Source organism: Ranitomeya variabilis, chromosome 5 (genome assembly GCF_051348905.1).
Source record: "Ranitomeya variabilis isolate aRanVar5 chromosome 5, aRanVar5.hap1, whole genome shotgun sequence".
In the NCBI taxonomy this organism is placed as follows: domain Eukaryota; kingdom Metazoa; phylum Chordata; class Amphibia; order Anura; family Dendrobatidae; genus Ranitomeya; species Ranitomeya variabilis.
In genome coordinates, this window is record NC_135236.1 from 27,562,648 (window position 1) to 27,588,976 (window position 26,329).

The 26,329-nt window shown below is 42.0% G+C and overlaps 1 protein-coding gene across 1 annotated transcript in view; it reads right to left on the reverse strand.

The window, feature by feature from the left end:
* Positions 1 to 17,688, reverse strand: part of LOC143774210 (uncharacterized) — a 38,945-nt gene extending 21,257 nt beyond the window's left edge. The window contains exons 1-7 of the mRNA XM_077261591.1: positions 17,525 to 17,688; positions 8,583 to 8,622; positions 6,609 to 6,709; positions 6,500 to 6,527; positions 6,028 to 6,185; positions 2,654 to 2,812; positions 1,973 to 2,113 (exon numbers count right to left, since the gene is read on the reverse strand). Coding sequence (XP_077117706.1) covers positions 1,973 to 2,113; positions 2,654 to 2,812; positions 6,028 to 6,185; positions 6,500 to 6,527; positions 6,609 to 6,709; positions 8,583 to 8,592 — 597 coding nt within the window. The 5' untranslated portion in view covers positions 8,593 to 8,622; positions 17,525 to 17,688. The remainder of the gene's footprint in view (positions 1 to 1,972; positions 2,114 to 2,653; positions 2,813 to 6,027; positions 6,186 to 6,499; positions 6,528 to 6,608; positions 6,710 to 8,582; positions 8,623 to 17,524) is intronic.
* Between the last annotated feature and the right edge of the window lie 8,641 nt (positions 17,689 to 26,329).

The following is a 26,329-nucleotide window of genomic DNA, read 5'->3' on the forward strand; positions in this document are numbered from 1 at the left end:
ACTAGAAGCTTGGGCTGAAAAATGGCAAATGAGCTTTAATGGGGATAAATGTAAGGTCATGCACTTGGGTAGAAGTAATAAGATGTATAACTATGTGCTTAATTCTAAAACTCTGGGCAAAACCGTCAATGAAAAAGACCTGGGTGTATGGGTGGATGACAAACTCATATTCAGTGGCCAGTGTCAGGCAGCTGCTACAAAGGCAAATAAAATAATGGGATGTATTAAAAGAGGCATAGATGCTCATGAGGAGAACATAATTTTACCTCTATACAAGTCACTAGTTCGACCACACTTAGAATACTGTGCACAGTTCTGGTCTCCGGTGTATAAGAAAGACATAGCTGAACTGGAGCGGGTGCAGAGAAGAGCGACCAAGGTTATTAGAGGACTGAGGGGTCTGCAATACCAAGATAGGTTATTACACTTGGGGCTATTTAGTTTGGAAAAACGAAGACTAAGGGGTGATCTTATGTTAATGTATAAATATATGAGGGGACAGTACAAAGACCTTTCTGATGATCTTTTTAATCATAGACCTGAGACAGGGACAAGGGGGCATCCTCTACGTCTGGAGGAAAGAAGGTTTAAGCATAATAACAGACGCGGATTCTTTACTGTAAGAGCAGTGAGACTATGGAACTCTCTGCCGTATGATGTTGTAATGAGTGATTCATTAATTAAATTTAAGAGGGGACTGGATACCTTTCTGGAAAAGTATTATGTTACAGGGTATATACACTAGATTCCTTGATAAGGCGTTGATCCAGGGAACTAGTCTGATTGCCGTATGTGGAGTCGGGAAGGAATTTTTTTCCCCATGGTGGAGTTACTCTTTGCCACATGGGTTTTTTTTGCCTTCCCCTGGATCAACATGTTAGGGCATGTTAGGTTAGGCTATGGGTTGAACTAGATGGACTTACAGTCTTCCTTCAACCTTAATAACTATGTAACTATGTAACTATGTAAAATTATTTTGTCGCACTTTTCTTAATCTTAGCAAGTTACACTTCAACCAATAGTATAAAATCACGCTTGCAGCACTTAACCTATAAGAGTGCAGAAAAACTGGAAACTACCTATATGACCGTGTCTACGTGGCATAGAAAAAAACACAGCAGCCTGTACGTCAAGATCTCGTAGCACAATACACCCTCAGTCTCATCTTGTTCAGGTTGAAACAATCAAGGTCTCATAACAGCTATAAACTTTAGCCTAGTAACAGAATTTATCTCAAAACAGCAAAATGGAGTCGCAAAGCACAAAATGAAGCCCACTTTAATTTTGATCTTAGTTTAACCCTTCACAACCTCACTGCTGCTCACCTACATCTATACAGCGTCACCTCACTGCTCATCTATAGTGTCAATAAATTGGTCAAGTACATCATCTACAGTGTCACCTTTTTAGAACAAGATTTCTGATGTAACCAAACCTTGGAGGACATTATGCATTGAGACATCATGACATCTCAACCTTACAATCTGAGGCTTGGTCGCATATGGAGGTCATGAGAATCGAATGGCAGGTAGCAAGCAGCCGAAAAAGTGATCAGGAAGGAATTGTTTTTAGCATCTTATGTTTATTATGCTCTGAGGTTTGGAGAAAACCCAGAACATAAGGAACATTAATTTTGTGGAGAATACATTTGAATCAAACTTTCAGGGAAAATATCTACAATTTGACAAATTCTTATCTACTAGGACCCAATTCGATCAACAGCATTTTAGAGTAACTACAATCTGTCAATTTTTTGTGAAAAGCATAATTACATGAGTTTAACAGGGATTAATCATCATAATTACTAAATCCCATTGAGTGTTTGGCCAGATTTGCACATGAGAAAGGTACATGGCCGGTGGTCAACTGAACAGAGAGTAAGAGAAAAGGTCCATAAATCACATTGAATAATATTTTATACCTTTGGCTCTTTTCTTACTCTGTATCATAGCTGAATGCTGTAGACACTCACCAAGTAGAGAAAAGCCCCGAGGAATACAGTTTTTGTGCAGGAATTCATGTCTGTAGTGAACTGGAAGACAACGTGTGCCGAATTCAATTCTCTCTCTCTTGTTATTTTGGCTACTTGATGAGACCCATTCATGTTTAGTATCTTGGGGATGAAAGAAGAAAATTGTTCTTAGAATGATATGATGTAGATAGAATTTCGGCTATAATGATGCTGGAAGATATATCAGCTATATAAAGTGTAAAGATGAAAAATGTTTCATCTGCCCTTCCAACCACTATGCAAAAGAGGCAATCATGAGAAGGCACTAGACACCTTACAGTAGACTTCTAAGAGTATGGCTGAATACTAAAGGCTCCGAATTCAAATATCTACAATATAATCTGGAATCACAGAGCCAAACATTGATGGGAATTAAATGTTCCCTGAGAAATAAAACCAACCATATCTCTATGTCATTTCATAATAGAGTAAAGATACATATACAAAGTAAAATAACAATCTCGATGGACACCCTACACAGGCTCATTGGAAGCCCAAAGATGAACCTTTCGGGATGGCGCCAGCCCTGGAGCACATTGCAGTTAAACCTTTGTCAGGAGGTGAGATGAAATCATTTAATCTGCTCGTACAACCAATGTATCTTTATCCTATCAATGTTCTTTCATTGATGAATTCACTCACCTCTACGGAAGTGCTCTTCTGCGTGTGTAGAAACATTGGAAGGCTAGCAATATATGTAGACGTGTCCTCAGATACCTGAATGCTAATATTCAGGTTTCCAGATATAGAATCAATTTTTACATGGCCCACCGGATAATTCGAAAGGGCAACAATCTGCAACTAGAGAGAGAAAAAAAAGAGCATGTGTCTGGGTAGATGGCTCATACAGTGTTGGACTGGGGTGCTAAAGGCCCACCAGTAACATTGACTCTGTGGGCCCACTATTCATTTACACTGATGAGCAAAAGGATAACAATGTTTCAAATTTTGACTTTCAGGCTCCATATCTCACCATCCGCTACGGCTTTGAACTTGAGAGTAAAGTTTTGCTTGCAAAAATCTAAATTTGAATTTTCATTATTTTGTTAGTATTTTGTAAATCCACCTTTGGCTTTATCACTGCCTGAATCCTTCCAGGCATGTTAAATCATATTCCAGCATGTCTCAACTAAAATCTGATCTCAGGTCTCTTTTACATGTTCCCAAAGTTGATGTATACTGGTCAACTCACTTGGGTATGTATGCAGCTTTTTCTTCAACTGTAACTTGAACTGTTCAATTGGGTTGAGGTCTGGGGACGGTGGGGGCCAATCCAGCACTTCTACTTCATTGTTATTGAACCATTTCTTCACCAATCTTGACGTATGCTTTGGATCGTTGTCCTGCTGGAACACTGTCGTTCTTTTCATACTCATAGATCGTACTCGAGAGTACAAAGTAACTCGTCTTTTAGAATACTCACAGCCTTTGGCTGTGAAACAAACCTATATCATCAGGCTTCCTCTGCCAAACTTGATTCAATTTCTTGATCCTCTAGCCCATTCTTCCCTTGTTTCTTCTAGACCCATTTGAACCCATTACAGCCTTGTCTATTGACTTTTACGCCATCGCTCCAAGACACCCGTTTCCAATCTTCAACTGACCACTTTTCATACTTTTTTTAATATTTGAGCCGACATTAATGATATTGAAGGCTGTTATGATCTTTCTTCGGTCCACTATTCCAGACAGGCTATGTGTATCGCACATTCTTTTCATGGACATCTGTGATCACACTATTACAAATCATATGAGCCACCTCCCAGCCACTCACCCAAGGTCGTTCCCGCTGCGGTCCGGTCCGATGGGCGTTCTGGTCCAGTCCGGGACCTCCCATCTTCTTACGATGACGTCCTCTTCTTGTCTTCATGCTGCGGCTCCTGGGCAGGTGTTCTTTGTCTACCCTGCTAAGGGCAGAGCAAAGTATTGCAGTGTGCAGGCGCTGGGCCTCTCTGACCTTTCCCGGTGCTTGCACACTGCAGTACTTTACTCTGCCTTCAACAAGGCAGACAAAATACACCTGCGCCAGAGCCGCAGCATAAAGACAAGAAGAGGACGTCATTGTAAGAAGATGGGAGGCCCCTGACCAGACCGCGATGCCCATCGTACCAGGACCGCCCCTGGGTGAGTATAATGTAACCTCTTTTTCTCATCTTTCAGGATACATCAGGGGCTTATCTACAGCATTATAGAATGCTGTAGATAAGCCCATGATGCTGGTGGGCTTAGCTCATCTTCGATTTTTGGGGTGACAGGTTCCCTTTAATAACACACTGACCTATTAGTGAATGTGAGAACAGGTTGTAGTTTGTAGTACTCAGGAAGAAAAAGATTTTTCCACCACCAGGAGCAAAACAGTAACAATGCAGTGCCCTGAAAAGAATCTGCATAACTAATCATATGCTAAATAGTTGCAAGTCAAATTTATGTAGGAAACAGCCAAAATGATTGTCTATAAAATTATGGTAGTCTCATGATCAAAGCAGTAGTGGATGGTGAGATATGGAGCCTGGAAGTCAAAAGTTGAAAACATTGTTACCATTTTGCTCATCAGTGTACAGTACTTTATTATCTGCATTTACAAAGTGTAATTGCTACCTCCACACCTCTTATAGCGTCTCTCCATGGTACAAAATTATGGAAAAGGAAGTCTGTGATAGGATTTTATTAGGAGTTACAAACTGTTGCGGTGGATGTTTCGATGCCAGAATCAAATGCTCAATTTTAGAATAAACTAACATGGAGTAAAGGTTTAGCATTCATTTTTAGTTAAATTACTTAAGACTAGGGTTGAGCGAAACGGGTCGGCCATTTTCAGAAGTCGCCGACTTTTGGCAGTCGGGTTTCATGAAACCCGACCCCTGTGTGGGGTCGGCCATGAGGTCGGTGATCTTCTGAATCTGGTATCGGAATTCCGATACCGAGTTCCGATATGTTTGCGATATCGGAAATCGGTATCGGAATCCACATTTAAGTGTAAAATAAAGAATTAAAATAAAAAATATTGATATACTCACCTCTCCGACGCAGCCTGGACCTTACCGCTGGTAACCGGCAGCCTTCTTTGCTTAAAATGAATGCGTTCAGGGCCTTAGATGACGTCACGGCTTGTGATTGGTCGCGGCCGCCCACGTGACCGCTCAGCGACCAATCACAAGCCGTGATGTAATTCTCAGGTCCTTAATTCCTCATTCTAGGAATTTAGGACATGAGAATTACGTCACGGCTTGTGATTGGTCACTGAGCGGTCACGTGGGCGGCCGCGACCAATCACAAGCCGTGACGTCATCTAAGGCCCTTCACGCGCTCATTCTTAAGAAGGAAGGCTGCCGGAAAGAAGCAGGGCGCGTCCGAGGGTGAGTATATACCTAATAGGAATATACTCACCCTCTGCTTCTTTCCGGCAGCCTTCCTTTTTAAGAATGAGCGCGTGAAGGGCCTTAGATGATGTCACGGCTTGTGATTGGTCGCGGCCGCCCACGTGACCGCTCAGCGACCAATCACAAGCCGTGACGTAATTCTCATGTCCTAAATTCCTAGAATGAGGAATTTAGGACCTGAGAATTACGTCACGGCTTGTGATTGGTCGCTGAGCGGTCAAGTGGGCGGCCGCGACCAATCACAAGCCGTGACGTCATCGAAAGGTCTTTCAAGCGCCATTCTTAGGAACGGAAGATGCCGATTACTACCAGGGCACGTCAGAGTGTGAGTATATCAATATTTTTTATTTTAATTCTTTATTTTACACTTAAATATGGATCCCAGGGCCTGAGTTTCCTCTCCTTCAGACCCTGGGAACCATAGTATCCCATTGCACTGCATTGGGTTTCGTGTTTCGGCCGACCCCGACCCCGACTTTTTTATAGGATCGGCCGATTTCACTCGACCTGACTTTTTTATAGGATCGGCCGATTTCACTCGACCCGACTTTTGAGAAAGTCGGGTTTTGTGAAACCCGACCTGATCCTATAAAAATAAAAGTCGCTCAACCCTACTTAAGACTTCACAAAACTTACATACGTCTCATGGTCATCACATCCATTATAAGAAAGCAAATGAAGCCGAACTACGTCCTTCTCAAAAGAGTCCTTAAGATATAGGTTTAGGGTTGGCCCCGGCTGCTCTTTCTCGGAATGCACTGAATAAAGGGTTTGTCCATCACGGGTCTGGAAGACTAAAACAAGGTCAACAGTACTGTCAAAATATATTCAGAGACAAACCATATATAGCACAACTAAACTATAAATGCAACATGCCAAAGAGATAAAAGGCTTTCTGTTAGACAATTTCTTATTGTATTAGCCCAATGTTCCCCTCAGATGTCCTGGTCTCAGAATTTATTTTCAGTAACTTTTCCAATCTAGAATTGAATTACATGCTACAATATAAAATCTTCTGAGCATTCGAGAGATTAACAGAAGACAAGAACGAGTGGCCATCAGCTGTGGAAGGACTTATCATAAAGGACAACACTCTACTATTATTTACCTTTGTCTTTAAATATAATCTCTTCTACCTGTAATAAATAAATGATAAATGTTTGCCTGAAGAATTTAACTAGAACAATTGTGAACTTAATAGCACAAACATTTCTAACCTTTGTAAGGTCTCCCATTCCATACGTAACAGAGTCTGTGGATGGAGTGCGAGATTTCCATGGTCCTAAAGGTTGGGTTTGGATGAGAGGAGAATTCTGATCTGTAAAACGTAATAACATCTGTGGGTTGTTGGATAGTCCATAACAAAATTATATATTTCCTCGACTAAATAATTAACAAAAAAATGGCATGCCACCTAGATATCTTCATCTTGAGGTGAACATTAAAAATAGCTGAGCTTTGTGAAGGTAGGGTCATCGGCTACAAAAGTGAGCACAGTGAAAATACTGCAGATACCCAATCTAAAGCCACAGATAGTCTTTTTATTATCTGATAAAGACTATTTGGTGTAAGAAGAACTGCCTAACATTAGGGTATGTGCACACGTCCGGATTTCTTGCAGAAATTTCCTGAAGAAAACCGGAAATTTTCTGCAAGAAATCCGCATTTTTTTTTTGCGTTTTTTTTTTCGTTTTTTTCGCGGGTTTTTTTTAGCATTTTGCAAGCGTAATTAGCTTGCAGAATGCTAAAGTTTTCCAAGCGATTTGTAGCATCGCTTGGAAAACTGACTGACAGGTTGATCACACTTGTCAAACACACTGTTTGACAAGTGTGACCAACTTTTTACTATAGATGCTGCTTATGCAGCATCTATAGTAAAAGATAGAATTTTTAAAAATAATAAAAAAAATAAAACAATGGTTATACTCACCCTCTGCAGCCTCCGTTCCTATAGATGCCGGTGTGGTTCAGGGCCTTCGGTGACGTCACGGCTTGTGATTGGTCGCGAGCGGTCACATGAGCGGTCACGCGACCAATCACAAGACAGTGACGTCACCGCAGGTCCTGAACCACACCATCTATAGGAACAGAAGCGGCAGCATGCAGCGGTGAGAGGCGGGAACATCGAAGGTGAGTATAGGACTATTTTTTATTTTAATTCTTTTTTTTCGACCAATTATATGGTGCCCAGTGCGTGGAGGAGAGTCTCCTCTCCTCCACCCTGGGTACCAACCGCACATAATCTGCTTACTTCCCGCATGGTGTGCACAGCCCCGTGCAGGAAGTAAGCAGATCAATGCTCTCCTAGGTGTGCGGAATCCCCGCAATTCCGCATTTTTAATGAACATGTTGCTTTTTTTTCTGCGATGCGATTTTTTCGCGGAAAAATCGCAACATTTGCACAAAAAATGCAGAATACACTGTAAATAATAGGAGGCATAGGTTAGCGTTTTTTTCGCGTTATCACGTTTTTATAGCGAAAAAACACGAAAAAAAACACGAAAAATCCTGAACGTGTGCACATGGCCTTAATCTGTAGGAAGTCAAAACTCTTGTGGCTGCATCTAGGAACCAAGTACATTCTTACAGCTCAATGATTAATCACAGCTCACAGATTATATATTATTTGCTTTTGTTCTATTTGAACCTTTAAAGTTGTTATTAAAAAAATTAACGCAAAACTTCAGACAACCACACATTCCAGACTCGTTGTCATTTTCTTTAAAGGGGTTGTCTGATGCAAATCAATAAGTCTGCAGTCACTCTATGTGACTGTAGACTTATGAATCTCCCCAGCACTATGCGCTGTGGGGATTCACCGGTTTCTGACCCAGTACCGGATGGTTTGTAAGAGCTATATATAGTCCCGGCCAGAGGGTGGGGCCTTGAACCAAACAAGTGTTGTGCGATGCGCCCTCTAGTTGGACACTCCCACTGGACTGCCGCATCACTAGTTGGGTCACGGCCTCAGGTCAATTCAAGCGTTTGGTGAGAGAGGCCATGTCCACTGGCTGGTAGTACGTATAACTCATACATACTCTCTGGTCCCAGGTCAGAAACCAGCAAATCTCCTCAGTGCACAGTGCATGAACTGGGGGATTCAAAGGTCTGCAGTCACACAGAGTGCCTGCAGACTTAATGATTTGGACTGGGCAACCCCTTTAAGAAAAGCCATCATGAAGTCTACTTACTGGACGTCATGGCCGCTTGTCAGCGTTGACCACGTTCTACCTGTAAAATAAATTCACACTTTAGAGAGATAATAGAGGACTAGCACAACCCCAAAGGATTTATTAGAGAGCTGCAAGAATCGATAAGTTTTCCCAGAACTTTAGTAATGATGATGATAAGATACAGTGCAAATAGCAGATTTAAAATCATAGAATCCTAGAATGTTAAATTTGGATGGGACCTCCAGAGTCATCATGTCTAATTCCCCTGCTCAATGCAGGATTCACTAAACCATCTCAGACAGATGTCTTTCCAGCCTCTGTTTGAAGACTTCTACTGGAGGAGAACTCACCACCTCTCGTGGGAACCTGTTCCACTCATTGATCACCCTCACTGTGGTAGATTTGCATCGATCTACCACCTTTTATCTACAATAACTAGCTAAATAAAGGAAAAGTTGTAGTAGTGCATCCTCCATTATTATCATAGGCTGTGACTGTCTGTTGTACTGCTCAATCCCAAACTCTACTGTAGGCAAGTTGGTGGTGTACATTTCTAAACATTGATTGGGACGCTTTATTTAGATGATTGGTGGGATTAGGACCCCCATAATCAAACATTCATATTCTATGTAATCAATAAGATCCTAAAAGAAACAAATGACCTTGTTTCCATTGTAGTCACAATAGAAAAGGTTATAGTTCACGTAAGAAAGAAAGAAAGAAACAAAAAAGTGACCATTCATAAGTACAGAAAGGAAAAGGAGTGAACATATGAAAAGAATGTGTGTATCATGCTGGGATGTTGCAGGCACTTTTTTTTAGTGCACATGAAAAAAAAATATTTCTCACTGAGAGGCACAGATGCTTAGAGGTAGCATGCTTAATGGTTTGGGTCTCTGAAGTCACAACACTTGGTAGTTGCATCCACACTGGGTTCAGACTCTCAAACAGAAGCAGAAACTTAGATTAAGACCTAAAAATGATCCAAGAGAGATGATGGCTCCTGCATGAATCATCTAAGAATGCAAGGAGAGAAGAACAGAAAGGACACTATTGTAGGTGTTTGCTATAGGCCACCTGGACAGACTGAAGATATGGCTGAACAACAAGGTAGAAGTGAGAAGAAGAGAATCTGCAATCTTGGACCTAATTCTTACCTACAGGGAGGAGATGGTTTAGAAAGTAAAGGTGGCTTGTAGTGATGAGAGAGAGTGCTCACTCATATAAGGTGGTATCCAAGCATGCTGGAGTGCTAATGGAGAATCTTCGGCGTGCCCTACTAATATGTTCGAGTCGCCGTAGCTGCATGTCTCATGGCTGTAATCATCTATGCATCCCTCCCTCAATTTTTGTAACTTGGAACTTATTAATTCCTGGGAAAGATGTCAACTGTCAAGTGTTTTTTTTTATTTTCTTCATAGTCGTTGATGGCTCAGTCCATGGTTCCATTTCTAGTATCTCCCAGATTCCCCAGCCTCTGTGGTCGAGTGACTACTCTGAGCGGTATTCTCTACTAGGCAAGTCTCCCTTTATTATGACTATGTCTCCCTAAAGATTGGCTTCAATCGTCTGAGTTTCACAGTCTGCGTACAGATCATGATTTCTGAACCATGACGGTCTCCTGACCAGAACTCATACGAGTGATATCTGTGGTTTTCCCAGAAAGCACTCATACCTATGATATTCTATGGTGCTCTGCACGTCTCATTTCCTCATCAGACCAAGCGGTCTACAGCACAATATCGGAGACAGATCTGATTTCGATCCGAGCGTTGGATGAGAGGGCAATGCAGGTCTATGGGTCTGTGAGAAAAGTCAGAATGTACTATGAGGACATCTGATTGTGGTCTGGTATTCACTGACTGACCGAATGGAGAAAGTGGAGACATTTATTTTTTTCTCTCCAAGTCCAAGAAAACAGGGTGGCAAACTCTGAATGTTTGGGGACCCCATTTAAGTGAATACTGTTCTGGTACCTGTAACTTTTTGCAACTGTACTGCAAACCTGCCCGACCCGAACATTCAGGGTGTGTGCACACGTCCGTAATGCATGCAGGATTTTCCTGAGATAAACCTGAGGTTTTCTGCAGGAATTCTGCATGCGTATTTTTTGCAGTTTTTGAGCGTTTTTTGCGCGTTTTTTTTTTTTTTGCGGATTTTATGCGTTTTTTTCCGGACTCTCCAAATGCCATAACATAATGGGAAATGTGCATAAAATCCACAAAATTAATGAACATGCTGCTTTTTTTTTCCCGCAATGCGTTTTTTTTGTGGAAAAAAATGCATCATGTGCACAAAAAGTGCGGAATGCATTCTAAATGATAGAATGCATATGTATGCATTTTAATGCATTTTTATAGTTTTTTTATGGTGGAAAAACGTGAAAAAAACGTGAAAATTCCTGAACGTGTGCACATACCCTCAGGGATCCGCCCATTTCTTCTAGCAATTGGTAACTAAACTTCCCCACATTATTCTATCCTGTATAATGGTTATTGTGAATTTCTATGTAAAGCGGTACATACTCTCATGCACTTTATGATTATTTTTACTCTGGCCTCAGGGCCATACTGTGGAAGTTTAAACATTATTAAATGATTATACCCACCTTCTATATGTTTTCCAGTGATTTCCCTGTATAGGACCGATCTATCCCCCATATGCTTGCATTGCTTTTTATTCATATCAATTTAATAATATTATGCATTTTTGTCTAATATTCTTCTGTCTATTCACCTTTTTGGAGTAAGTATGAAATAACAAAAAAAAAATCAAACAACATCAAAGACCCAATAAAAACGTAATGTAAAAGAATGTAAGTAAACTCAGGAAAAGCTCTTAGGAACATAATTGATAGATGCAGAAAACCAGCAATGTCTAAGGGCGCAGTCAGGTGGCCGCAACACACGGACGAGGATGACATCACAGTGCTCAGACTGGCGGACACATTCCATAACCGTGACAGAGAAATACATGCGGTCCCCCTCGGGTCCGGAGTGTCGCCGGCCAGTCCACGCCCTGCGATGTGCTCACTGTCCGAGTGATAAGGCCGTCTGACTGCGCCCTGATGCTCATCCTGGGAACGTAGCCTTAGGGTGTGTTCACATTTCAGATGTTTCTTTTTTAAAAGCATCCATCTTTCAAGCAAAAGACACTTCAGGAAACCCCTTTCATCTGGAGTTTTGTAACCTTGCAGCCATTATTTCTCTTTTTGTGGTTGCTTTCTGAGCATTTTGTTGAGCTTTTTTGCCAGAGTTTTTGGTCATATTCTCAGGGTTTTTTTTTTTTTTTGATTAATTTTTTCAGTGTTTTGGGGATGTATTTTTTTGTTCATCAGGTTTCTTCCCACAGCTTGTTTTCCCCAGAGCTTTTGGAGAAAAAAAACATTCCTAGGCAGTTTATTTGCGGAGTTTTCAGTTTTTGGTCTGAAAACTTCAGAAAAAAATTGGATGTGTTCCCTGCAGAAATGTTAAATAGTTTTTCAATTATTTTTGCATAGTATTTTTCCTGAAGATTTTTTTTTTTTTTATTATTATTATTTTTTTTAGCCTTCTGATTAAATTTTGCTCAGTTTAGAGAATTTTCCATCAGCAGTTTCTCAGTAGTGAAATACACCTTTATATTCTTCCTGGGGCATTTTTAAAACCTGAAGTGTTTCACTGGCACTTAGAAGTCTGAATATGTGAAGAGTATAATAGTCTTACTATAGAAAATGAATAGGGAAGTTATTGGAAGCATTTCTCAGAGCTTTATAAAGCTTTCTTCTAAGCAAAATGCTGGGAAACAAAAAAAAACAATGTGAACATACCCTTAGAGGAGGAGGAGTAAAGCTGCATTTTTTAAATGTTTATGTATTAGGAGCAAAAGTAGGTGAAAAACCTCACAGAGCGAAGTATATTTCCACCCTAGAGGTCAAGGCACAGAGTTCATGTTGGCGGGCAGCCATACACTAGACTTAAGATGGTCTTAATGAAGGTCTCACAGCCTACATATAACATTGTATCACAACACTATCAGAACTGGTGGCCCGTGGCACATCCGACCACTTTACATCATGTTTTCCACCACTTTCTCTTCAATTGAAGTTAACAGTTTACAAAAAATATCAAAAGATTCCAGGAATTAAGTTTGCAGTGGTTTAAAAAAAAAAAAAAGTAAACGATGGAAATTGTGCAGCTCCGGGATACAATACATGAAGACTGTGGCCATTCTCCCACCACCTGTATGACCCAATGTGATCTTGAACAGTGAGACTCCATTGATGGAAACAGCGCAAAGAGACAGAACTTCAGCAAGAAGGGAGAAAGGAGACCATTACCTCATTTCCAGACTGAACCATTGGAAGAGCAGATCCTCACCACTAAAAAAGTGAAGACTTGATGTCATCAGACGTCAGTGTTGGGCTGGGGCCTACAAGAGACCACCCGCCTCCTCCTGTGTGATACAAGGTGAAGTGAGAGGAAGGAGCCAAGATTATGTGCAGGTGACTCATTAGGACACAAGGTGCAAAGCAGAGAAGCTCTGGTGCTACCTGAGGACTAACATGCAAGTGTTGCAGAACCTCCATGAGATAATGTCGCCATAAATGGATTCTGTGCATCATCCCTGTGGCATATGTCTTCACAGAAATTCTCCCCAGGTCAGGAACTGAAGCATCATTTCTGGCGCATGAAGTGCAGGCACATTTCTTGAATTTGATGGGCTGGTGAAGCCATGCTGTGCCCCGTACTGCCCCTGATCTTGCCTTTTGCCGGCCTAGATCATGCACTGTGCCGCCTCAGTTCATGCAGCATGTCTCAAAAGATCATACTTTGTGCCACCCCAGATCATTCATTGTGCCGCCCACACATTTTGGGGAAGTTGCTTCAAACATCAAACAGGCGTGAAAACTAGTGATGAGCGAATATACTCATTACTCGAGATTTTCCGAGAACGCTCGGGGGTCCTCCGAGTATTTTTTAGTGCTCGGAGATTTAGTTTTTATTGCCGCAGCTGAATGTTTTACATCTGTTAGCCAGCATAAGTACATATCAGGGGTTGCCTGGTTGCTAGGGAACACCCACATGTACTTATGCTGGCTAACAGATGTAAATCATTCAGCTGCGGCAATAAAAACTAAATCTCTTGAGCACTAAAAAATACTCGGAGGACACCTGAGCGTGCTCGGGAAATCTCGAGTAATGACTGAGTATATTCGCTCATCACTAATAAAAACCCCTAAAGTAGCAACATATGTATTTATTCAGAAACCACTAGGGGAGCTCACTATATACAGATTATACAGACACCACTAGGAGGAGCTCACTACATACAGAATTAAACAGTGTCGCATCACACAGGGTACGATACTGCAGTAACCACTAGGCAGCACGACGGTGCCGGAGGCAAGATCTAAGGAATGAGAATGTGGCGTGACCCGGCCGGTGAGGAGAGCGCCGAATGTCCGGGACCTGAACTGAGGACAAGAATGGAGCCCAAAATGAATCTAGATGCCGGAGTCCTGCGGGGGTGCAGTGGCTGAGAGGAAGAGATGGGAGCATGGTAAGTGACAAGCCTGGGGGTCGTGAACTTGCCGGGAGTGTAAATATACAAGGAGGAGGCAGAAGCCAGAGAGGATGGAGAAGTACCAAATCAGAAGATGGGGAGACAAGTAAAAGACTAAGCAGTCATACACGTGGGAGTCAAGCATAAACAGAGATGTAGGACAGGGGCACAGGGAATCGGGGCAGACACCGCACAGAAAGAATAGGGGACAGGAGAATCACACAGATAAACCTAGGTCAGCTGCTCTAGCCCAGGGACCGGAACTATCACCGACACTGGGCCTAGGCAGAGACAGCACTAAGTAGCCACCCCACAACCAAAGAGAGGTGGATAAAATAAAATAACCCAGACCTGACCAGGCCAGGAAGGAAGCAAAACCCCATCCTGGATCATGACATACAGCCACAACTAGGGGGAGCTCTATACATACAGATTTTTTTTAGCCATCACTAGGGAGAGCTCACTACATACAGATTTATTCAGCCACCACTAGAAGGAGTCCACTACATACAGATTGAGGGCTTGTTTCCACATGCGAGAATCACGCCCGTATCTTGCATGTGGAAACCAAGTTGTGGCGCCGGCACTCAGGAGCGGAGCTGTGCGGCTCCATGTGTTCCTATGCGGCCGCACGCTCCGCTCTGGAGTGCTGGCGCCACAACTTGGTTTCCACATGCGAGATACGGATGTGATTCTCGCATGTGGAAACAAGCCCTTATACAGACACCACTAGGGGTAGCTCACTATATACAGATTATACAGACACCACTAGGAGGAGCCCACTACATACAGATTAATACAACCACCACTAGAGGGAGCTCAATGCATACAGATTTATTTAGCCACCACTAGGGGGAGCTTGCTACATACAGATTTATACAACCACCACTAGAGGGAGCTCAATGCATATGGATTTATTTAGCCACCACTATGGGGAGCTCGCTACATACAGATTTATTCAGCCAACACTAGAGGGAGCTCACTATGTACAAATTACACAACCACCACTAGGAAGAGCCCACAAACATACAGATTTATATAGCCACCGCTAGGGGAGGCTTGCCACATAAAAAACTATAAAGTCACCACTGCTAGAGGAAGCTCACTACATATGGATTTATACAGTTACTTGTGAGCACTTACTGCATACAGCTATATACAGCCAACACTAGGTGGAGCTTAATGCACACAGATTTATACAGCCACCACTAGGGGGAACTCACTACATATAAATTTATCCATACACCATTAGGGAGCGCTCACTACATACAGATTTATCTAAACACCACTAGGGGGAGCTCAATACATACAGATTTATCTAAACACCACTGGGGGGAGCTCACTACATACAGATTTTTACAGCCACCACTAGGGGGAGCTCATGTCCCCGTAGTATATGGACAATGATGATTCCAGAATTCGCGGCAGACTGTGCCCGTCGCCGATTGGTCAAGGCAACCTTTATGACATCATCGTCGCCATGGCAACCATTATGACATCTACGTCGATACTGTGCCCATCGCTGATTGGTCGAGGCCTGGCGGCCTCGACCAATCAGAGACGCGGGATTTCCATTATGACATCATTGTCGCCATGCTGTGCCCGTCTGATTGGTAGAGGCCTGGCGGCCTCGACCAATCAGAGAGGCGGGATTTCCAGGACAGACAGACAGACAGACAGAAAGACAGACAGACAGACAGACAGACGGAAAAACCCTTAGACAATTTTTATATATATAGATTATACAGCCACCACTAGAGGGAGCTCACTACATACAGATTTATTTAGCCATCACTAGAGTGAACTCACTACATACAAATTACACAGTCACCTCTAGGGGGAGCTCACTGCATACAGATTTAACCAGACACCATTAGAAAGTGCTCACTATATACCGACTTATACAGCCGCGACTAGGAGAGCTCACTACATACTGATTTAGCCAAACACCACTAGAGGGAGTTCACTTCAGACAGATTTATGCAAGCACCAGCGACCTCTAGATGGAGCTCATTACATACAGATTTATCCAGACACCACTAGACAGAGCTCACTGCATAGAGATTTATGCAGCCATCACTAGGGGAGCTCACTACACACAGATTTATACAGCTACTAGGGGGAGCTCACTATATTGGAAAAACACACACAAAATTTGAGCTCACCCTTCTTGAATGATCTCCATGAGTTTTAATCAGTCCGAGCATGGAAAGGGCTTCTGCCAAAGCTCTCTGGGAACAGTGAAAGTGAGAAAAGAATCCAGCTCAGGAAAATGTATAAAATCAAAAATTCTTTATTCCAAATTATTTTAAAAAAGAGAGGAAACACTGCATGTCAAAAATCAGCAATATCCAAAAAATGGAAGGACAACCATAATACAGCTGAACGCGTTTCGAACACTGAGTGTTCTTAGCTGTGGACTAAGAACACTCAGTGTTCGAAACGCGTTCCGCGCTATCATGGTTGTCCTTCCATTTTTTGGATATTGCTGATTTTTGACATGCAGTGTTTCCTCTCTTTTTAAAAATAATTTGGAATAAAGAATTTTTGATTTTATACATTTTCCTGAGCTGGATTATTTTCTCACTTTCACCGGAGCTCACTATATACAGAGTTATGTAACCACCACTAGGGTGAGCTCACTACATACATGTAGTGTATCTGTCACTTAGTATAATGGGAGGCACGGAAACTGTCCTGTATATGGCATAGCTTTCATCATGTATAGGGCCTATGATGCCATGATTATACCTGATGCCAATTATTTTTCTATAGACTGCAGTGATACTTTTGTCTGATTTCTATCACCATAGGTCCCTGATGTCAGTTATGGTATAGACACAGGATGTGGGAGGTACAACTTTGTGAGTAATGTGGGTCTTCTGACCTTCATCCAACCTCATGAGGGAACCTCCAGCAGAAACATTGTAGGAATATGAATGCAGAGTTTGGCTCCCTCTAGTCACTAACCGAATGCTCAGACAGTGGTAGAAGTGGATACAATTGCCTGTAGGGACAAGAAAATAGAATTTCTTGTTGCTTGGTGTCAGGCTCTGCTTACAGGATACCGTTATCATGTAAGTTGTCATTGTGGATGTATCTTACCACTCACGAGGAGACAAAGTAACAAGAGGGTCACCATGAAGTCAAACTGTCTCTCCTTCTCCTTCATTGGACCCATAGTAGATGGAATGAATGCAGTTGTCTTTACTCCTTGATTTGACAACGATGTAATTGAGGATTATGAGATTACAAAGCATATTTATGGTCAAATGTATCTATAAGATGTCAGAAGCATCAGCACACAAGCCCCAAAACACTAAAATACTCCACACTAAACCAAGCTTAGTCCCAACCCTCTCGGTGACACTAGGTAGCATTCAGGAGGCTCGTTTCACCGGGAAACATCAACTCACTAATGGTCCAGGTCAGATCCAGTTGTGTTCTTCCTCTTCTTCAGGGTGAAAGACTTCTGGATGAAATGGAGAGGCCAAATTTCCAGAGATTGATGAGTTACTATCTTCATGAAAAGCTTTGTCATAATGGAGATTTCAATGTTTCATATCGTAAAAAGTGGTGAAACTATCAGGAAATGAATGGCATTGGTGAGCAAGATTCTCCGCCTCAAAGAGCCAGCGAGCTGCCAAGTGTAATGAGGTGTTGTGAATAAGTCTGTGTAAGAAGTGCCCCGGGCATCGGATGAATTCCTTTACCATGAAGACTTAGTTTAGACATGTCTGCAAGAATATACATATCTACAATGTTACTGTGTCCCGGTAATAATTACAGAAGAAATGTGACATTCCTCCGATGTAGAAACCAACCAGGTTTTATAGTTCTCCACTTGTTGCTGTTTTTACATCCTTGGTGCATTGATCCATTATCTAGATGTCCGCATTATGGATCTGTGCGGAGATCTGTAGTAGAAAGTCCCCGGGGTGTTACTCATACAGAGGAATACATGGGACTTTTCTGTCAGATTCCACCTAAATCTGAGAACAATAGACCTCGATTTTCACAGGACATTGTATTATAGGTGTATTAGGTTGGAAAGTATCCCCGACATGTTTGGAAATCATTAACAAGCAGTCGAGATCGCTTCTCCTGCTGCGATTAATGCTGGATCTTGTGAGGACTTTCTTTTTGATTCTTATTATGACTGATATTACCAGTGATGTACACTGGTGCCAAATTATGTGACACAGGTGTGTTTGGGCCACCTCACACATAAGGGTCCGGATGCCCCTGAGACCTTTGATCGTCCTACAGCTTTTGGACAAGGAGCTCTTCTTGTATTTTTTAACTGTATGTAAGATCTGTGACCCTTACCCAGAAAATGTCACTATTAGTGTGGCACAGAATGGTGCTTCTCCTAGTGCCCCATGTAGTAATAATGCCACCATTTTGCTCCCAAGGGAAGAGTCAGACCTCCGTATAACTCCGATGCGTATCGCAAAACAATGCCAGACAGCTGTATAGAAGAACATGCTATCCTGCTCGGGGCGGTTTAGTCAATGATCAGTCATTCCAAGCATAGCATCGCAATTCGCATGCGAGTTATACGGCCATCTGACTCTTCCCCTACACAATAAAACATGGGCAGCAGAATGGCTCAGTGGTTAGCACTGAAGTTTTGAATCGTTGGAGTCCTTGGTGTTCCCTTTGTTTGTGTGGATTTCCTCTTGGTCTCTCCAGTTTACTCCCAGGCTACAAGGACATACTGAATGGGGTATTTAGATTGTAAGTCCCATTGTAGACAACGATGATGTCTGTAAAGCGCTGTGGAATTAATGGCACTACATAAGGGAGTAAAATCATTTATAAATAAAACACCATAGAGCTGACAGTCAACTCACTGTACTTGGTCTCAAATCCCCCAAATTCTGCTAATCTGGACAAAATCCACCATCTAAAGGGTCACGCACACGACCGTGTTTGCTGTCAGAGTGTGATCGACAATATATCGCATTGCACACGCAACAAATGCTATTCTATTGGGGCGTGCACATGTCCGATTTTTCTTCTGACACGGACTATACAAGGAAAAAATCAATACATGCCCAAGTTTGATCCAATATTTGTATAGTACTCTGCTGTCAAGTCAGTGAGTCAGTGGAAACCATCAGACTGCACTCAGCATTCACAGAAAGGAGGAGATGAACACTTTTTTTTCAACTTCTCATTTGAGAAAATCGGATTACACTCTGATTACAGTGTCATTTGCATGATCAGCCCGATTTTCTTGGATAAGAGACTCTACAGCCATCTGCAGCTGCCCTGACGGTCTACAGTCTACATAGGCCTCTGACTGAAATGTCTGCTCCCATACCATTTAAATTAAAAAGACGTTCCCAGTGGTTTCTTCAAATTCAGTAGAGTGACATAATCCAATGTTGTTAACAAGAATGTCAGTGAGCGGTCAATAATCTGGCAATCCTACATTTACTTGTCAGCTCTACTGTATAGATTGGGACATAACATGCAGATTCATCTCAATATCATTATAGCGTAGGACTGACTTAGAGAGAGTTTCTACGTTAACTTTTTTAGTTTGTTGACTTGCATCGTGGAAAAAAACAATAAAACCGGCTACTCCAGATCTCACTGACCTCAGTTTTATAATAAGGAAGTAACTGGAAGAACAATAGGGTTTTATCCAGTTAATAATCAATTCAACGAATAATATATATTATTGGTTAATATACATATTAGTCCAAAACCTTTGACTCTGCAAGGTAACACTTCATATTACACAACTGGACACTGACATTGGAATAAAATCCAGAGTCAAGAAGTGTAAAGACAATATAAAGCCTAAAAACACTTTTTATTGATATTAATAATTAAAAAAGGATTAGAGTAATGTGTCTCAAGATATAAGAGGATACAGTCTTAACATACGCAATCAAGGCTTAAATATAATGGTGATCAGTGGATCACACAGTACACAGGTAATTGATATGATAACTAAAGCAAAAGCAACACTACTATGAAACACAAATATTGTTCATAATAAGTAACCAGCGTGTGTATAACATGTAATAATAGTCACTGATCACTGTATTACACACATACAGTGCTAATGCAAAGTACGGATCAAGATTAGTAAGCCATAAATGATAGAGTACATAAATGAAGGAACATAAGACAAGAAGCAGGCTGCATCCCTCACCCCGACGCACGTTTTGCCTATCTTCTTCCATATACACTCACCGGCCACTTTATTAGGTACACCATGCTAGTAACGGGTTGGACCCCTTTTGCCTTCAGAACTGCCTCAATTCTTCGTGGCATAGATTCAACAAGGTGCTGGAAGCATTCCTCAGAGATTATGGTCCATATTGACATGATGGCATCACACAGTTGCTGCAGATTTGTCGGCTGCACATCCCAAAGATGCTCCATACAAGGCAGGATGGATCCATGCTTTCATGTTGTTTACGCCAAATTACCAAACCCTACCATCCGAATGTCGCAGCAGAAATCGAGACTCATCAGACCAAGCAACGTTTTTCCAATCTTCTACTGTCCAATTTTGATGAGCTTGTACAAATTGTAGCCTCAGTTTCCTGTTCTTAGCTGAAAGGAGTGGTACCCGGTGTGGTCTTCTGCTGCTGTAGCCCATCTGCCTCAAAGTTCGACGCACTGTGCGTTCAGAGATGCTCTTAGGCCTACCTTGGTTGTAACGGGTGGCGATTTGAGTCACTGTTGCCTTTCTATCAGCTCGAACCAGTCTGCCCATTCTCCTCTGACCTCTGGCATCAACAAGGCATTTCCGCCCACAGAACTGCCGCTCACTGGATTTTTTTTCTTTTTCGGACCATTCTCTGTAAACCCTAGAGATGGTTGTGCGTGAAAATCCCAGTAGATCAGCAGTTTCTGAAATACTCAGACCAGCCCTTCTGGCACCAACAACCATGCCACGTTCAAAGGCACTCAAATCACCTTTCTTCCCCATACTGATGCTCGGTTTGAACTGCAGGAGATTGTCTTGACCATGTCTACATGCCTAAATGCACTGAGTTGCCGCCATGTGATTGGCTGATTAGAAATTAAGTGTTAACAAGAAGTTGGACAGGTGTACCTAATAAAGTGGCCAGTGAGTGTATATATTGGGTTCTATCCTTAAAAAGATATATGATACTTCAAAACGGTAAACAAAGTAAAAAACAAAGAATCTTTTAATATGAATCTGAATTGCCTTCACTCACCAACAGCACAGATTCACCCCATTTTTTACTTCTGCACTAACCCCAGTTTTGCCATTTTTTTTGCCATTTTGTCTGCAGCACAGACCTCATAACTAGTGATGATCGAACGTGCTCACCACTACTCGTTACTCACCCGGGTATCAGTGTACTTGGCGAGCACCGAGCATTTCCGGGATTATTCGGTGGTAACTGGCTTCTCCACCCAGCATTCCTGCTCGCCGCATTCTGTTTCTGAATCAACAAGAGTAGGGAGAGCTGCTGCTGAGATAGGGTCAGAATCGTGGTTTTTATAGTTAGTGTAGGTCTGCAACTGTTAATTCCACAACTCCTGAGAAACCAACAGTCCTTTTTAGGGCTCCATAACTGTCTGATGCTGCTTATTTACTATATACCTAGTTGCAGTTGTCATTTTTTTATTTTTTTTATTTTTTCCAAAAATTCACCCCCCCCAAAAAAAAAATACAGTCTGCTATGTTAGACTGAGTCCTGGTGCATCTGTAGAAAAATCAGTTTGTCAGGCATACGTAGCATAGTTGCGTGTGCTAGCCTTGCTTTACTATTTTTTTTTTATAAATTCACCCAAAAGCCAAAAAAAAAAAAAGTTAATACAGTCTGTTATGACAGACTGAGTCCTGGTGTATCTGTTTTTGAAAAACCATACTTCTGCATAGATCTATGTGGAAGCCATGTGCCACTCTTTTTTTTGTTGTTGTTTTAAATTCACGAAAAAACAAAAAAAGCCGTCATATATCTGCGTGCTCCAAGTTTGGGCATTGTAGGCTGGTTTCCCACTTTTTTATCTGTCTGTTACTCTACTTATACTCAGCATTATTTTGCATTAAAAAAAATACAGGGCACATATTTGGCAGTGTGGTATTTCCATGACAGCCCTCGTATATCTGAGTGATCCAAGTTTGGGCATCGTAGGCCGGTTTCCCACTGTTTTTGCTGTCTGTTAGTCTACTTATATACAGCACTATTTTGCATTTAAAAAAATTCTACAAAACCTTAAACAAAATTGAATACAGTCTGTTAGGTCAGGCTGAGGCCTAGTGTTTGTGTTTGAAAAATTGTAGATTTGCAGGCATACTGATCAGATATAATTTAGCTCCAAATAAATATGGATCGCCCCCACGTAGTAGGGCAATGGGGCACTCGGTACCGGGTCCTTCGGTTCAGGGGATGTCACGGTGGCCCTACCCGGTCCGTGGCCCTTTGAGGGACGTCCAATAAAAGAGTTTTATGGTTTTGGGAAAGGTCTTTAAAGGGGAAATGTTTGTGACGCCACCTGTGGTATTCAGTCAGGGTGACTGACGCTGCTTAGGGGTCCGCTGGGGTGATGTTATGGCAGCAAGATGGTATACCTTCCCACAGGTGAAGTGTATCCCCAGGGCTTCCCAGGAGTGTAGATGGTGATGGTGGATGATGTGAGGCGCAGGGAATAATGAGGACACAAGGTTGCAGTCTCTTTACCTTTACTGAAGACTTCAGCATCCACAGTGCAGAGTACAGACCACAGGGTAGGCAGAGTCCGGCCGGTCTGAAGGCAAATCCAGAGTCCCCTTATCCAGGTGGAAATCAGTAGCCTTCCTCTAGCGCCTGTGTGTTGTAGTACCTCCCTGCTGAGCACCACAGGATAGTCCTCCAAACCTTTGTAGATGTTCTAGATGTTATTTCTTCCTCTCTGTCCCCCAGATGGTATGGATAGGACAAGCCGTATGACTGATGGCCTGAGGCTTGTTTATAGGGACCCTAGAGACGCCCCAACCCCCACAAGTTGCCATCGTGTCTCCTAGGTATTAACAACAAACAATGAACAAAGGCTGGATTGGGAAAGGCTTCTGTACACCGCCAAGTGAAAACAGCGAAACATAACCTCTAATACATTCTGTTTTGGGGAGGTGTATTCTCATGCACCTTTTAACCACACATGGGTATACGCTTCCAGATTTGGTCTGTTTGTTGTTATCCTCCTCCTTATCCTTATCCTCATCAGCCACAACCAGTAGAGCACCAGAGTGAATGGATTCCGTGATGCCAAAGTCGCAAATTTTTTTTGGCAACGGTGTAACTATTATGCCCGTAACTAGTTGGAAACCAAAACAACTGTTACTCACACAGGGGGAAATGTCATAAAAAGAGATGTAAGTCTATTATTCCCATTTATTCTTAGATTTTCCATTTTCCCAATCTCTGGACAGTCCTCTAATGAGGTAGACTTTTATATTATATTTTTATTTGTAGCCCTGTCTCTGAGCTGTTACTAGGGACAAACATATCTCATTGGACACACTCAGGCTTCAAATCTATGAACCTGTGTTCGCCCCTCCCTTTTGTTATTTACTTTCATCGGTGGATTCACACTTTTTATTTATTTGTTTCATTTCATTATGATTTACCTTTATGTCTCCTCATTCTCCATCACTAGATCACCAGGCTTATTGGCTTCTGTGCCGCCATAGGCAGTCAGTTTTTTGGCAAGGGTGTCCCCTAGTATGCTTTTAATAAATGTGTCCCCCTTGAGGAAATGTTTGTCAGCCCATAGACACTTATTGTATGGGCATTACAAATGTAGGAGAAACGCTCCTCCTTTAAATTGGGTTTAGGTTTTAATGAGGCTTCCTCCACCTCTCATCATTTTGCACCACTAGATCACCAGGGTTCATGTGTTCCGTGCTGCTACAGACAATCAAATTTTTGGCAATGGTGTCTATGATGCCCATAGTATGTTTTTAATAAATGTATCCCCCTTAGGGAAATGTTTGTCAGCCCATAGACATTGTACGGGCATTACAAATGTAGGAGAACGCTCCTTTAAATTGGGCTTAGGTTTTAATGAGGCCTTCCTCCCCCTCTCATCATTTTCCACCACCAAATCACCAGGGTTCATGTGTTCAGACAGTCAATTTTTTGGAAAGGGTGTCTATGATGCACATGAAATATTTTTAAAACATTTACCGCCTATGAGCAAATGCTTGTCAGGCCAGGCACTCCATTACAAGTCTCAGAGACCCACACTCCTACATTGGGCCTACTTCTTAACTCTGTCTCATGCAATGTCTCTTCTTTACCTGCAACTAGATGACCAGGGTGAACGTGCTCTGTACCGTTATAGGCCACTGAATTTTGGACAAGGGTGTTGTGATGGCACTAGTTTATTTATTAAAAAAGATACTCCCCACTGGGGAATTGTTTGTCAGCTCATGCACTCTATTACAAGTCTCAGAGACCCACACCCCTACTTCGGGCTACTTCTTAACTCTGTTTCCTGCAATTTCTCTTCCTTATCCCCAACGACATGACCTGAGTGAACATGCTCTGTACTGTTATAGGCCACAGAATTTTGGGCAAGGGGGGCTGTGATGGCAATAGTATATTTAAAAAAAAGGTGCTCCACATTGGTGAAACCGCATCCTTGTTGGCAAACACTTCATAACATTTGTGTACCTTAAAGAGCTCACTTGAAAAGCTCCTTTCTGTGTTGCCTGGTTGCTCAAATTGGACACAATACACTTCATGTAAATTTGATAAAGCAATGCTGTTAGTTTGGCTCAGTAGTTCATTACAAATATTTCTTTGTCCACTATATTAGTTTCTCTCCTTGAGAGCCATAACTTGGGCTGCATGAAATGTACAAATGGTGAATATACAAATGGCGATTTGGAATCCAGATTAAAACACTGTACACCGAATGCATTCAGACAATTACATAGCTGCATTTCTTGTAAAACATCTACAGTCTACAGATGTTACAGACAATGCTCATAGTGACACAATCTTGAGAAATGTTTGTTTATTCACTTCACAAACAGATCTAAGCCTCCATATGTTTGCTGTTTGTCATTGTACAACATTAAGGTTTACTGAAACTCTGCCTGTGGTGGTTTGATATAAATCCTTGTGGCTTTTCTTTTCTATGTGTTTATGGCCTCTCGTCTGATGACTCTATGATATTTTAGATTCATACATCCTTGAAAGCTGGCCACTTGAGTTACTACATAGTGTAAATCACTATATAAGACCAGAGAAACATGACTAAGACAGATGCAAAAACTGGGGTACCTGTACATGTACAGGTGCTCATACCTGCATAATTGGGGACGCCCATGAAGTGTAGGTAATCTAACAGGGGTTCTCTGTCTTGGTGTTGCTTCTCTGATATTCCAGTGAGGATACACTAGGAGAGGGTAGAGCTGCACTATATTGTTCCTGGCAACCGAGTAACACTATTAAAGGTTTTTCAAATATCACAAACTATATACTTTCAACTTTGCTGTAATTGCACCCTTAAAGAGAACCTGTCACTTGCTCAAAGAAATTAAATAAATACCTTCTAATATTCCTAGCACTCATCACTTTTCCTTTGCAGAGATATTCACTCTTGCTTATTCTGGGGTACACTAGGTGACATTTCATTTCAGTGCATTTGGACGTTCTTTCATAGTCTTATCTTGGGGTATGCACTGTTTCCCCTTTCTCCCAGACACGTCCACTTATAGCTTGTCAAAGCCTGAGAATGAAAAACTGCTGGATCAGCTGCCAAGCAGTGATTGGAAGCATTTGGGAGACTAACAAATACAGCCTGGAGGGGTCCTGTTATGACCCCAATGGCAGAGGGTCTCAGAAGTTATTACCAAGTCTGCAAACACAAAAACCAGCTCATAGGGCAGTGGTAACTAGGCTGACCGTATACCTGATCCTAGCACCACAAATAGCAGCAGCCGGGGAACGTACCTACGTTGGTTCTAGACGTCTCGCGCCAGCCGGAGAACTAACTAACCCTAGAAGGGAAAAGATAGACCTTTCTTGCCTCCAGAGAAAAGACCCCAAAAGTTGGATACAAGCCCCAACAAATAATAATGGTGAGGTAAGAAGAAAAGACAAACGTAAGAATGAACTAGGTTTTTAGCAAAGAGAGGCCCACTGACTAATAGCAGAATATAGGAAGATGACTTATACGGTCAGCAAAAACCCTATCAAAATTTCCACGCTGAATATTCAAGAACCCCC